The 12,328-nt window shown below is 41.0% G+C and overlaps 1 protein-coding gene across 5 annotated transcripts in view; it reads right to left on the reverse strand.

Annotated features, from left to right (window-relative positions):
- Positions 1-8,467, reverse strand: part of LOC109084096 (protocadherin-7-like) — a 117,155-nt gene extending 108,688 nt beyond the window's left edge. For 4 of the 5 annotated variants that reach the window (XM_042760797.1, XM_042760796.1, XM_042760799.1 and 1 more), the window contains exon 1: positions 4,557-8,466. In XM_042760797.1, coding sequence (XP_042616731.1) covers positions 4,557-7,643 — 3,087 coding nt within the window. In that variant the 5' untranslated portion in view covers positions 7,644-8,466. Of the gene's footprint in view, positions 1-4,556 lie in introns of all 5 variants that reach the window. The other variant, XM_042760800.1, reaches the window with a different exon arrangement.
- Positions 8,468-12,328: the final 3,861 nt, after the last annotated feature.

A 12,328-nucleotide genomic window follows, 5' to 3' on the forward strand; every position in this document is an offset into this window, starting at 1 on the left:
CTTATGATGAATGGAATATATGACTGCTTGTAAATGCAGCTTGATTGCTTCATTGATTGAAGGCTGATTCTCAACTCTGAGATCTCTTGACAAACATTTTAGAAAATAACTCTAAATAATTATAATGTAATATTTAAAGTTAATTTACTAGAACATAAAATAGTTATTTAAAGGTCACATGCATGTACACACTCAGTGAATGTGTTTCTTTTAACTTTTAAAGCACTTTGTATTTAATCAAAACATGCTTCTGTGATTTGCGTGGATGTTTTGCTAGCAGCAATACAAGGTGAGTTGCAGAAGCACACACAAATACTCATAAACAACCATGTAATCTGCATTTGCATGGCCGTGCTTTTGCGTTGCTTGTCCAAGATGAGCGATGCTTTGGTCCACCATTCACATGTATGTAAAGCAAATGCAAGATAGAAAGCACTGTAAAGGCTGAAACCACAACAGAGAAGCCACACTGACCTCAAAAAGCCTTACAAATCTCAGCAATACCATCAGACAAAACTAAACATGGAGATGGATTAGTACAAAGCACTATTTTGCACTCTCAAAAAAGGAAAAAGAAAAATGCCAGTTACTGGCAGATATCTGATTCAAATGTTGATATTGGCTAAAAATTAAAAGGCTGTTATAACCCCAGCCCTGTTTGTACAAAATAGGCCAGAATCTTTTTCATCATTTTATGACACTCAAGCTGTTCGACTGCATTTGGTCACCTCTGATCTAGAGTGTTATGGAATCAAGGAAAATGACTAAAGACTGAATATATCAGTGTTCATTGGTTTAAACCATTTTAAACCATTTCACCCCTGTGTCTTTAGAGTGCTGACTCAGAAGAATTTTATAAAGCTCCACACAAAAAGGAATGAAAGAAAGAATGCTCTTCCATCAGAGACATTAGCAGCATTAAGACCATTTGAATATATAATGTAACAAATCCATAAACCAACAGCTGAAAAGACTTACTAATGGCAAACAACCAGTTGTGTTCTTTTTAGAGAATGCCCAGGAAAAGCATTAAATGCTGAATGCTATGAAATGACTTGATATATTAACTTTCTGGCTAGCAGGAAGGTGGCGTCTCCCTCCTGCATTAAGGTAAATTAACGACAGCTTAAATGTCTCATGTGCAGCGAGACATGGAAACACTAGTGTTGTCCGGTTACCTGTCTGGGGCAAACAACACGGTGTAGTTTCTGCTATCGAGACAGAAGATGGTGTGTGTGTGTGTGTGTGTGTGTGTGTGTGTGTGTGTGTGTGTGCATGAGTTTCTGTGTGTAAGGAGATTAGGGGGATGTGGGTAACATGAAACCAGACCACACATTTATGAGGCCACTGCACAGTGCACTCGATCCCTCTTAACACTCACACACACAAACTCACACACACACACACACACACACACACACACACACACAAACACACACACACACACAAAAAAAAAAAAAAAAAAATATACATAATACAAAAGAGAGAGAGAGAGAGAGAGAGAGAGAACAGTAGAGACCTTTCTCTAGCCTGTTAACAGGGACCTCTTTCTAGTTCCTGTCTCTTTTACCCTTTCCTCCACTGGACAGAAAAAAGGAGAGAGGATGGGGAAAAGAGAGAGCATCTCAGATGTCAGACCACAAGAACTGAAATCAAACACAGTCAAAAAGAGCCGGGTCTTTTCACAAGGAGAAAAAGACAGGTAGTTTTCATGGATGACTTCACCAGAGGGAATTGTACAGTGAAGAGAAAATTAATCTTGTCCAGAAAACTAGATATTTCGAGTCAGCTACAAGACACCATTATTAATACCACTGTATGTTCTCCATGATTAATTTAAATGCTACACGTGAGCCGGTACAACTAGTCTAGAGAAGGATGAGGTCAAATAACCTGTTCTGAAACTCAGTAGTATCAACTAATATAACTAATTTATTGGATTTTACCATCCAATATAAAGATTTTATGCTAACTAAAATGTCTAAGCATCTTGATTTTTAACAATAAAATGTCTTATCCTGAATTACTTCCTATCCTTTAATTTTACTAAGTGGGCTTTAGATTGGAAACTGAAAAATGTCTTATACCACTATATTTAATATAGTTATTTCTAATACAGAAACATTAAATACATCAGACAGTGGGGCTGCACAATTAATCAGAAAAATAATCACAATTACAATTACAGGCGATTACCTAATTGTGAATATTGCAGGTGTAAGCTATTTTTAACCAAAACAATACTATTGACCAATGAATTATGTCCCCAATTTTACTGCTTTTAATCAGCGCCCTCTATGGACCCCCTTCCCTCCCTCAGACACACAAACAATAAATAAATATATTAATAATTAGGCCTACATACAAATTCTATTAATCTGCATAAATAATCAAAAGGAAATAGTCAACAATTATGTGTTTTGTCTATATCATGCAGCCCTATCACACAGCTGTAATTTAACCGTACAGCAGTATGACACTCATCAAAAATCAGTGAATCATCAAAAATTAGTGGCTTGAGTCCAGTATGAGGTTATCCGAGACATTTACCCTCCATAATGAGTGACAGAGAAAGAAAGATACTAGGAAAGGAAAGGAAAGGAAAGGAAAGGAAAGGAAAGGAAAGGAAAGGAAAGGAAAGGAAAGGAAAGGAAAGGAACTATTTGATATAGACTAACGTATTTGATATAGACTATTATGCTATATTAATGGGATTTTGCAAGGGCTACTGATAATGCTCAATATAATATCTAAAGAGCCCCTCTTAAAATGTCAGCAGAGACGCAAATACACTGGACTTGATTTCGCCTTTTGACAAAGATGCTGTAATTGCAAACTAGTAATGGTGTAGAACTCTTTTGCTCAGCACCCTGTGAAAGCCTGCTGCATTTAATTGGACAAACAAATGGACAGATCATACAAAACACTACAGCTTTCAAATAAAAAGCAAATAAATAATTATCTAAACTGTGTACTCGGACACACAATGCATGTGCTGGGGCAAAAAATAAATAAATAAATAAAAAACCTTTTGGAGGCTGTGTTTAAATATGCATGAGATGTCCAAAAGAAACATGGGCAACAGTACTCCTTTCGCTGAGAAGTGCAGACGCCTAAACACGGCACATCAAAGGGCTGTTCAAGAGGGTAGGAGAAAGAGGAGAGATAAAAGAAAGACAGGACAGAGTTGTCAACAGAAAAAAAGGGAAGTTGTGCAAGGAGCCAGAATTTCTGATGAAGAAAAAAAAATAGAATGAGAAAAGAGAAACAAGTGGGATATTGGAAAGAAGCAGCAGGCATAAAAAGGGAGAGATGAGAGTAGGTGTTTCTGAATACACAGTGGGGGAAAAAATAAAAATGCATGAACCAGGGTAGATATGTAAGAAAGAAAATTCTATAAAATGAGGAAGGGTATGTAAGAGAGAGAAAAGGCTATCTTGTGGCTTGCGTTTAGAAAGGGCATTGTTCAGGAATGCAAGGGAGGACACTATTTACGCCATGTTAGATAGGAATCAATAATGCATTAACCAACTTAGAAAACACATGAAACGACAGGGCAAGTGTTCTTTTCCTGGCAAATCTGGACAATGAAAGGGCTGACTTCATTTCAAATTAACCTCACCCAACACTGGATTGCTCCACAGGACCGGGAGCAATAATAATATGTATTGATTATTTCACACATGTGCCTAAGAATTGACAGAGTTTTGCTGTAACAGGGCATTTTATGCTTTAAATAATGGCATAAACAACATTGGTCCAAAAAAATATATAATAATGATAAGAGAATGTGAGATGAGAGAGAGAGAGATTAAAAGAGAGAGAGAGAGAGAGAGAGAGAGAGAGAGAGAGAGAGAGAGAGAGAGAGAGAGAGAGAGAGAGAGAGAGGAGGCCAGATTGCACTGCTAGGTCACTGAATTAGTCCAGACACACAAGTGCACAGGAATGTTAAATGTGACCTCACGCCCAGATGTTCCCAGTCTGTTTGGATAAGCACGCTAAAACATGACACCACCACTAACATTCCACCTTTTTCAATCATTTCTCCCCTATCCTGCCTTCCTCCAAGAAAGAGAAAGAAGTGACCATGTTTTGATAAAAGAGGTTAACTCATGCTCCAGCTGTGAATGTACTGCTGTCGGAATAGCTGTGAACTAGAGCCATATGTGATCCCATTCGATCTTCATACTCACACACACAGACAAAGGTCATCAACGCTAACACCCGCGTCTGCCCTACAACTACACTAAAAGACGTGCCAATGTGTCCATAGCGTGGCCTCGGCACCCCAGGTGGCCTGGCGGATATGATATCCCTGACTGAAGAATGCCTTCATGTCGCTTTTAGCATTACATCTAAATGGCACTCTGAGGCGAAGCAGGTCGATAAAGGGAAACAGACGCATCTGCTAAAAATACATATATCCAGCATGATAGTATTGCAGTGTAGGCTGAATTGTACTGGTGTTTATATACACTCAGATAAAGCTTGAAGATTTAGGTATAAAAATGTGATTGATATCGTAGATTCAAGATTGTAAAATATATTGTTCTTACCTGTTTGTTGTACTTGTTGATCGTTTGGCTGCTGTACTCAGAACAGTGGTCTGATCCGATGGATATGTTATCTCCAGTGCCGACAAATGTGTTGGCAGGCGGCAGGTCCTGAACTGCCTGGTGCTTTTTTCCTGCCGTTGGCGACTGAGGGTGCAGTTGAACGGTGGGCAAGGGTGAACTGGATTTGTAGTGGCGGGCAAGATCTGGGCTTCCTGGGCCACCGTTGACGGACCGATAGCAGCCCATTCCTGGACTATCCGACAGTTTCTCATTAACGCCATCGTAGCGCTGTCCATTTGGTTTGGATGCCTCGACTGTGACGATGCTGCTATATAAAGGCTGTTTAGACTTTTTCTTATTCTTGTCTTTCTTGGGTTTCTTGCCTTTATCATGTTGCTGAGGAGTGAAGAAGTCCTCATGGTCTTTCTTTCCAGCCTCATAGCCATTCTTGTTCTTGGGACGACAGTAGCGGGCCATGACGACTACCAGGATGATAAGAATCACCGTCATGATGCCTGATACAACTCCTATGGCGATGCTCAGCCGTTGCTTTCCCAAGTAATAGTTAGGGTCTCCTGCAATGTCAGCATTGAGTGGCGTACCAAGACTTTTGGCAACTTGCGCCTCTACAATAGTGGAGTTGGAAAGCGTTTCGTTGATGTAGATGTGAACCAATGTGGTGGTGCTTTGAGATGGAACCCCGCTGTCATTCACTTGCACAACCAGTCGATGGAGGCCTAAATGTTTTTGCTCTAGTTTGCCAACTAACAAAATCACACCATTCCATGCATTAATTTCAAACAACTTAAATGGATTGCCGCCCACTATTCTGTAGCTGAGGTTAGCATTAACACCTGTGTCTGTATCAGTAGCCGAGACAGTCCTGACCACTGTCCTTATGTTGCTAGAAGGAGGAAGCAGCGTGTATGAGCTATTCATTGGAAAAGTAACAGTGGGGGGATTATCATTTACATCCATTACAGAGAGAGACACTGTGGCTGTAGCTGACCGGGGCGGATCGCCTCCATCAACAGCTTTGACACGGAATGAATAAGTGGTTTTTCGTTCACGGTCGAAAGCCACATTTGAGAAGATGGTACCTGTGTTGTTGTCAATAGAGAAAATGTCTTCTTCTTCCTCAATGTATAGGCTCATGTCTGCATTTTGTCCTTTATCGGCATCCATGACCGTTATCATGCCAACAGGGCTGTTGGGTTGCAGGTTTTCCTGTATATAGAAAGTGAACACATCCTGCATGAACTTTGGCTCATTGTCATTTTTATCCGCCACCAGGACTACCACAGTGGCTGAGCCCTGCAGAACAGGCATGCCTTTGTCTTTGGCAATAACTTTGAACTCATATCGTTCCGTCTGCTCCCTGTCAAGTATGGCATTGACACGGATACCACCAGTGTCTGCATCAATGGAAAATATTCCGTTCACAGAGGAGTCCAGGGAGTAAGAGATTTCTGCATTTTTGCCGCTATCTGCATCTAAGGCCACTACTGTGACGACACGCTCGCCGGGAGCATTGTTTTCAGGAAATGAAACTTCCACTGTGCTTTTGCTAAAAACTGGTGGGTTGTCATTCATGTCCCCAACTTTCACTATCAGTGAATTGTTGCTAGAAAGACTAGGGCTCCCAGAGTCAACAGCGACAATGACCACATTATACTCCTGCACTGCTTCATAATCAAGTGGTGCTGACGTATGGAGAAAGTACTTCTTTTTATTCATTTCACCCTCAACCTCACTTGCAGGTTTGAGCTGAAACGGAACATCTCCCACTACAGTGCATGTCACTATACCATTTGGTCCTTTATCTCGGTCTGAAACTTGGACCAGAGCGATAGGTGTATCAACAATCACATCCTCTGCCACATTGGCCACACCGTCTTTGAGAAAAATGCGTCCAATTTTTCGGATATCGATATTGGGAACGTTGTCATTTTCATCTTTGATGTTGATGATCACTGTCGCTTTGTCAGTCTTAGGAGGCTGTCCACGATCACGTGCCATGACTGTGAAGCGAAGCTGGCTCACATCTTCACGGTCAATTCTGTGCAAAACACTGAGCCAGCCAGTGCTCTCGTCGAGCCGCAGCAGCCGTCGCACTGACTCTGTGGCTGCTCCAAAGACGTATTCAATTTGTCCATTCACGCCAACATCGGTGTCACCCGCTTTTAGCTGGAGTATGGGGGCACCTGGGGAGCTGTTTTCTGGCAGGTCTGCCTCATAAACACTCTTTTCAAAGCGTGGGGTGTTATCATTTACATCTGTGATCATCACCCTAAGAATGGCTTGGGAGGAGCGTGGGGGGTCGCCCCCATCTCTAACACGCAGAGTCAGCTCATAGGAGTCGCGCTGCTCTCTGTCCAGTGCTCCTTTGATAATTAGCTGCGGCTGCTTCTCGCCGTCTGTGGTGTCAGCAACTTGAAGTTCAAAGACGCTGCTGCGGCTCGCCCCCTCGTCGAACCTCCGTTTGCCCATGTGAGTGTCAACACTGCCGGAGCCGGACGTGCCGATCCGTCTGACAGAGCTCTCGCCGTTGTCCTGAATCAACTCGTATCGCTCAATTCCATTCCGACCGAAATCTCTGTCGGTGGCCGTGGGCAAGAGATAAAGTGTGCCAATGGGTCTGTTCTCCTCAACGGAGAGCGTAAGAACAGGTGAGGGGAAAGACGGCGTGTTGTCGTTTATGTCTAAAATAATCACTTTGCCCTCGAAGAGATCAACCCAGCTCTGCGCGGGTCCTATCACGGACACTTCGAAATCTATAAAACACTCGTTCTCATCAAAAATCATTTGACACTGCGGCAGCTTCTCGCGGTCTATCCGCCGCTCGTTCGTGCTCAGGTCTCCGGTCATGTTATCGATTTTGAAGTACTCGGAGCCGGATTCTAAGGTAAAAGTCACATCCATGCCAGCCGAGATGCCAAGGTCCGCGGCTGCATTACCTACCCGGACATCGGCAGGACCCTCCTCAGCCAGGCGGTACCGGAGCACTTGCTTGGCTGCGGGCTGACTCAGCAGCTGCAGAATAAGAAAGCAGTATCTTAAATAGTCCACAATGCCTGTAATCCTCATTGCTCCTCGCGGGTTTTCCGGCTAAACTGAACGTTAATTTTGTTTAACAGCTTTTTCACCTTCTTCTCTCTTGTGCGAAAGCGCCGGTTTCTCACTGCATTCGTTTTCACAAGCGGTTACCTCTCTGCGGTTACCAAACTCAGACAGAATAGCGCGCATCTGTTATCTTTTTCCCCCTCTCAGACTAGGCTCGCGCTATTCCCTTTTCATTGATTTGTCCCTCAAAATATGCATAACACTGACAGAAAGTCTTAACAAATTAATTCAATATTAATTTTGACATAAGCATGCCAGAAATTACTTGCTGAGACTATTCCGTCTTTGCCATGCCATCGCCGAGTCTTTTCATTAAAGACAGCGAAGCTAGATATTCAATCCATTGCGCAATCGATTGTTTTAAATCCAGTCTTCCCAGATGCGAACTCCCCGCTCCAGATGATATCCCACCATACGGAACAGAAACTGAAATATTAGAACTTCTTGTGCTACAGATATAAGGCGCAAATGATCTGTCCTCTCCGTGTGCCGTGTACGTAGATTTCTCCAGTCCACTCAGCGTCTAATAGTTCTCTCACTTGCACCAGAGAAGGAAAAGAAACAGAAAAAGAAAATAAAGAAATATCTGCAGTGCCAGTGTGCCGTTCAGCGTTAAGGCAAAATGCAAAACGGTGCAACCACGGAGTTATAATCCTGACAGAGATGCTAGTAATGTGGTATTAAAATTCCAGCGCGAGGACGGTTCCTCTGTCCAGCGCGCGCCTCTCACCTGCAGCAGAAGCGCGTATCTGCCGCACTCTGCGCGCGAGTGTCTCTCTCTTTCCCTCGCTCCCCCTCTCTCTCCACCCCCTTCGCGCTGCGCTCCCTGTGCGACAAACAAAGCTCAACTTGATCGCTTAGTTTTACTGAGGAGGGTCTCTGTGTTGCTTCGTCTGGGCATTTCATTGCAAAATAGTTCATAAATAATTTACTGCCCAGACATGAGCATTTTGAGACTGAAGAAGGCTCGCTGTGCGAAATACCAAATGCTTTCCAAAAGCGGTTTGACTTTTTAAAAGGGAATTCAGTTTCTGCTGAGGTTGGCGTCGCGCAAATCAAAACCGGTTACCCCAACTGTAAACTATCTTAAATATGTTTCAAATTTGTTTACGATGTACAAATCTATATTAAAGTGATAAATAATGGCAGTACCGTTTTCGATGCACTTCGCGATACTGAGATAACGGAACTGTTGCTATGGTTACGTCTTTATTCAAACAAAACTTCTATAAGCAGACGTCTATTTAGCACATTTTGTATTTAGTCTAACGTTGGGGAAACATATATTCTTGTATGTAAAATAAGTGCTTTTAAGTCATATTTTAACTGGGATATCCTGTCGTATATCTGGTGCAGTTTCACAGACAGTGATATTTATTTTATTAAACGATGTGTCAGCAATCACCATATATGTGCATATTGCCGTAAAATCCATAATTCGACTGCTATAATCAAGATAACAATATTCGGAAGGCTTGTAAAAAAGAAGTCAACCAAAAATAATCATACTTTTGCTACACTAACCATAGTTTAATGGTCAGGTTATACAGATTTTAATCAATACGCCATATATATATATATATATATATATATTATATATATATATATATATATATATATATATATATATATATATATATATATTCGTAAGGGCCGGTCTGTTAGAATATAGACGTGTGTTCGTTTGTGGTGAGATTTTTTCGTCGTCACGAGAGCTCAGTGAGCTCTTCTACTCAACACTCAGTCTGTCGCATCTGTTAAGTTTTTTTTTTTTTTAGTTTTTTTTTTTTTTAAATAGAGAAGGCACCACGGACAGCGTAAGAGTCACTGTGAAGGAGTGAGAGATGGTGATTCTCCGTGACCAGAACTCTGATGGAGACCATCAACTGCACAGCGCATTTATAAACCTCTTTTAGTTCATACCCTGCGCGTTCCCGTTTGGTGCTGTAGCAAATGCATTTAATCTGTAAACACTTATTCGAGGCAGGTATTTCTAACTGTACATTTTTCCCCACGACTGCGGAGAGGCGGGTTTCAGGGGATATGTGTGCGGTTTTTGCCCAGCTAAAGTGTGACTGAAAGGGCTGAGCTGTCTGTAACCCCAGCACGCGGTGACTGGACCGGAGAGCTGCTGCCTGCAGAAGGAAGCCCCGCAATCCATAATGTGAACAGTGCGCCAAATGTCGCTACACAGCGCCCTCTGTTGTCCTTTTAAAATGATACTAAGCAAATTAGTCATTTATGCGTATATGTTGAGGTGTAGCTGTAGTATGTGTAAAGCGGGGCTTTCCTGACATATATGCATAGACTGACTCTCTTTCCATCTGTAATTCAAATTCTGACACCATTTTCACTCCTATTCCCTGCAGTCCGTTTCTCATTTAAAAGTACTGTCACTCATTAGGACGTTAATGACATTCGAAATGAGTGCTTTCAAAAGCCACTAGAGGGTGTTACCCTTTTTAGTCTGGAGTGCACGGAAGTTAAGAGGTCAACTTTTTAATATAGAGTCATTCATTTATAGACTCCTCTCAGGTGGATGTTTCAGGTTGAAATAGATTATTTTTTTATAGGGTCCAGTTCACCTAAATGACATGCATCGTATATACTGACTTTAACACACCTAAAACATATAAAGTGCACAATTTATACAATTTGCAAGCACATAGGAGTGATACTCTGATGAAATTAGGCCTACTGTTAGCCTACAGTAAGAGACAATACTGGACAACAATATTAATATAAAAAAATTCAAATTCATATTCTAATTCTTATCTGCCAAATATGGGAAAAATTGCTTCAGCAAACATGAACAGTAGTTCCAAGTCAAAACAATTTGACAAGGATAGACATTTTACTGGATACTCATACATAATTAAATATTACAGAAATACATCCTGAAAAATCACCACAGAATTGAATCAGCACTTCTGTAAGCAAGCTTGAGAAACGTGCTGGGCTTCCTGTCTATGACTGTTTATATATATATCTATCAGGTCATTTAACATGGCCAGGTACAACCAAGAGTGAAAATGATGAACATATTTATGCCACTTTAAAAGGTACAAGCAGATGTTTAGACACTGTTGTGTATAGGTGGCACTACTACAAACATACATATGATCCAGCACCAAAACATATAATAAAACTTGCATTTTATGCTTTGAAAGAGAAAGAATAAGGTATAATATTTTGACAACTGGTGAATTTTCAGCACAGTCACTTCCTTTCAGTGAGGCCTGGCTTGAATAAGCAGAGATCACTATGGAGGACATAAGCAGAAAAAAAAAAAAAAAACATTACTGTAAGAAAAACAGGTAAAGCATAAATGATGAGTCTACATTATGCAAACCATGAGTTTTTCATTTAGGAGTAGTTAACAGTTTTTAGTTTTAAACAAGTTAACAAGGCAGCAGAGGGGGGTGTGCAGAGAAAAACAGAATCATGTCTGTGTATGATTGATAATAAAGTGCCAAATCTCATAGAGTGAGAGCGGTAGTGAGAAACAGTGACAAGAATAACTCTGCTTCCACACATTATATTGCAGAGGTGCCACTGAGAGGTGTCACAGCAACTTTTACAAATGTGATGGAAACTGTTCTGAGTAGGTTTTATGCGCTGATTGTAAAAGCTACAGCTAATCTAGAGTGATACAGGTGGAATCAGGTGTTTTGGACCATGCATTGCAGTTAATGAATGTTTTCACAATGCATACAAAAGGTAACAAACCTCTAAGAGGGTTGAGATCATTTTCATACCTGCTCAGCAACAACTTTGTGGTAATTAGTCAGTCATTTCCCCGGCACTGCTAAAAAAGTTAAACTTCAAATAAAAAGCGGCAACTAAGGAAAAGCATTTGTTTCAGCATCATAGCTTTGATGGAACAGATATGATATCTTGTGGTCATTTCAAATGGGATCATCAACCGGCAGATTGGAAACTAATTAGTTGAGCGTCGTTCCACATGAAAGCTTCGTTTTTATCTTGGATCTATCATGTGCTTTGCCAAACAACCATAACCATCCCAGCAACAAACACACCCACACCCCTCTGTGTCTTCCCCTTTTGTTTACTGCAGTGTAGTTAGATGAGGTGTGTGGGCAGTAACTTACACCTGCTGATTGCTTGGACTTTCAAAACCTGTATGGTGCACCTCTGTGAAGCACAAGAAGACTTGTTCACTCTTACACTATTAGGAATAGACTTGCTCTTTATCAAACAGCTAGAGGACCTAGAGAAACATCACTACACAAAATAAATAAAATAATTAAATAAATAAAAAAGGGATTACAGTGCTGTTTTCTTATGTACATTTTCAAAACTTACATTTACAGATCCGTTTTTCCTTTAAAACCAATTAAAAATATGTAAAGGGTGTACACTAAGATCTAAACAGCATATTGTATTGATTAATATTTCAAACACAGAGATTAAATCACATTTTAAATTGTATATTTTACTGCCATAATCAATAACACCACATGATAGATGGTCGCAACAAATGATAATGGGTTAATAATTGTCAGGCACACCAACCCGACAAGAGCACATGGCAAGGGAATTCACCCATACAACATGCTCACAAGGAAAGATGCAAACATGGAGCATAAGCGTCCAGGACCCAACACCAAAACTGACACTGATCTAGA

Source organism: Cyprinus carpio, chromosome A7 (assembly GCF_018340385.1).
Source record: "Cyprinus carpio isolate SPL01 chromosome A7, ASM1834038v1, whole genome shotgun sequence".
In the NCBI taxonomy this organism is placed as follows: Eukaryota; Metazoa; Chordata; class Actinopteri; order Cypriniformes; family Cyprinidae; genus Cyprinus; species Cyprinus carpio.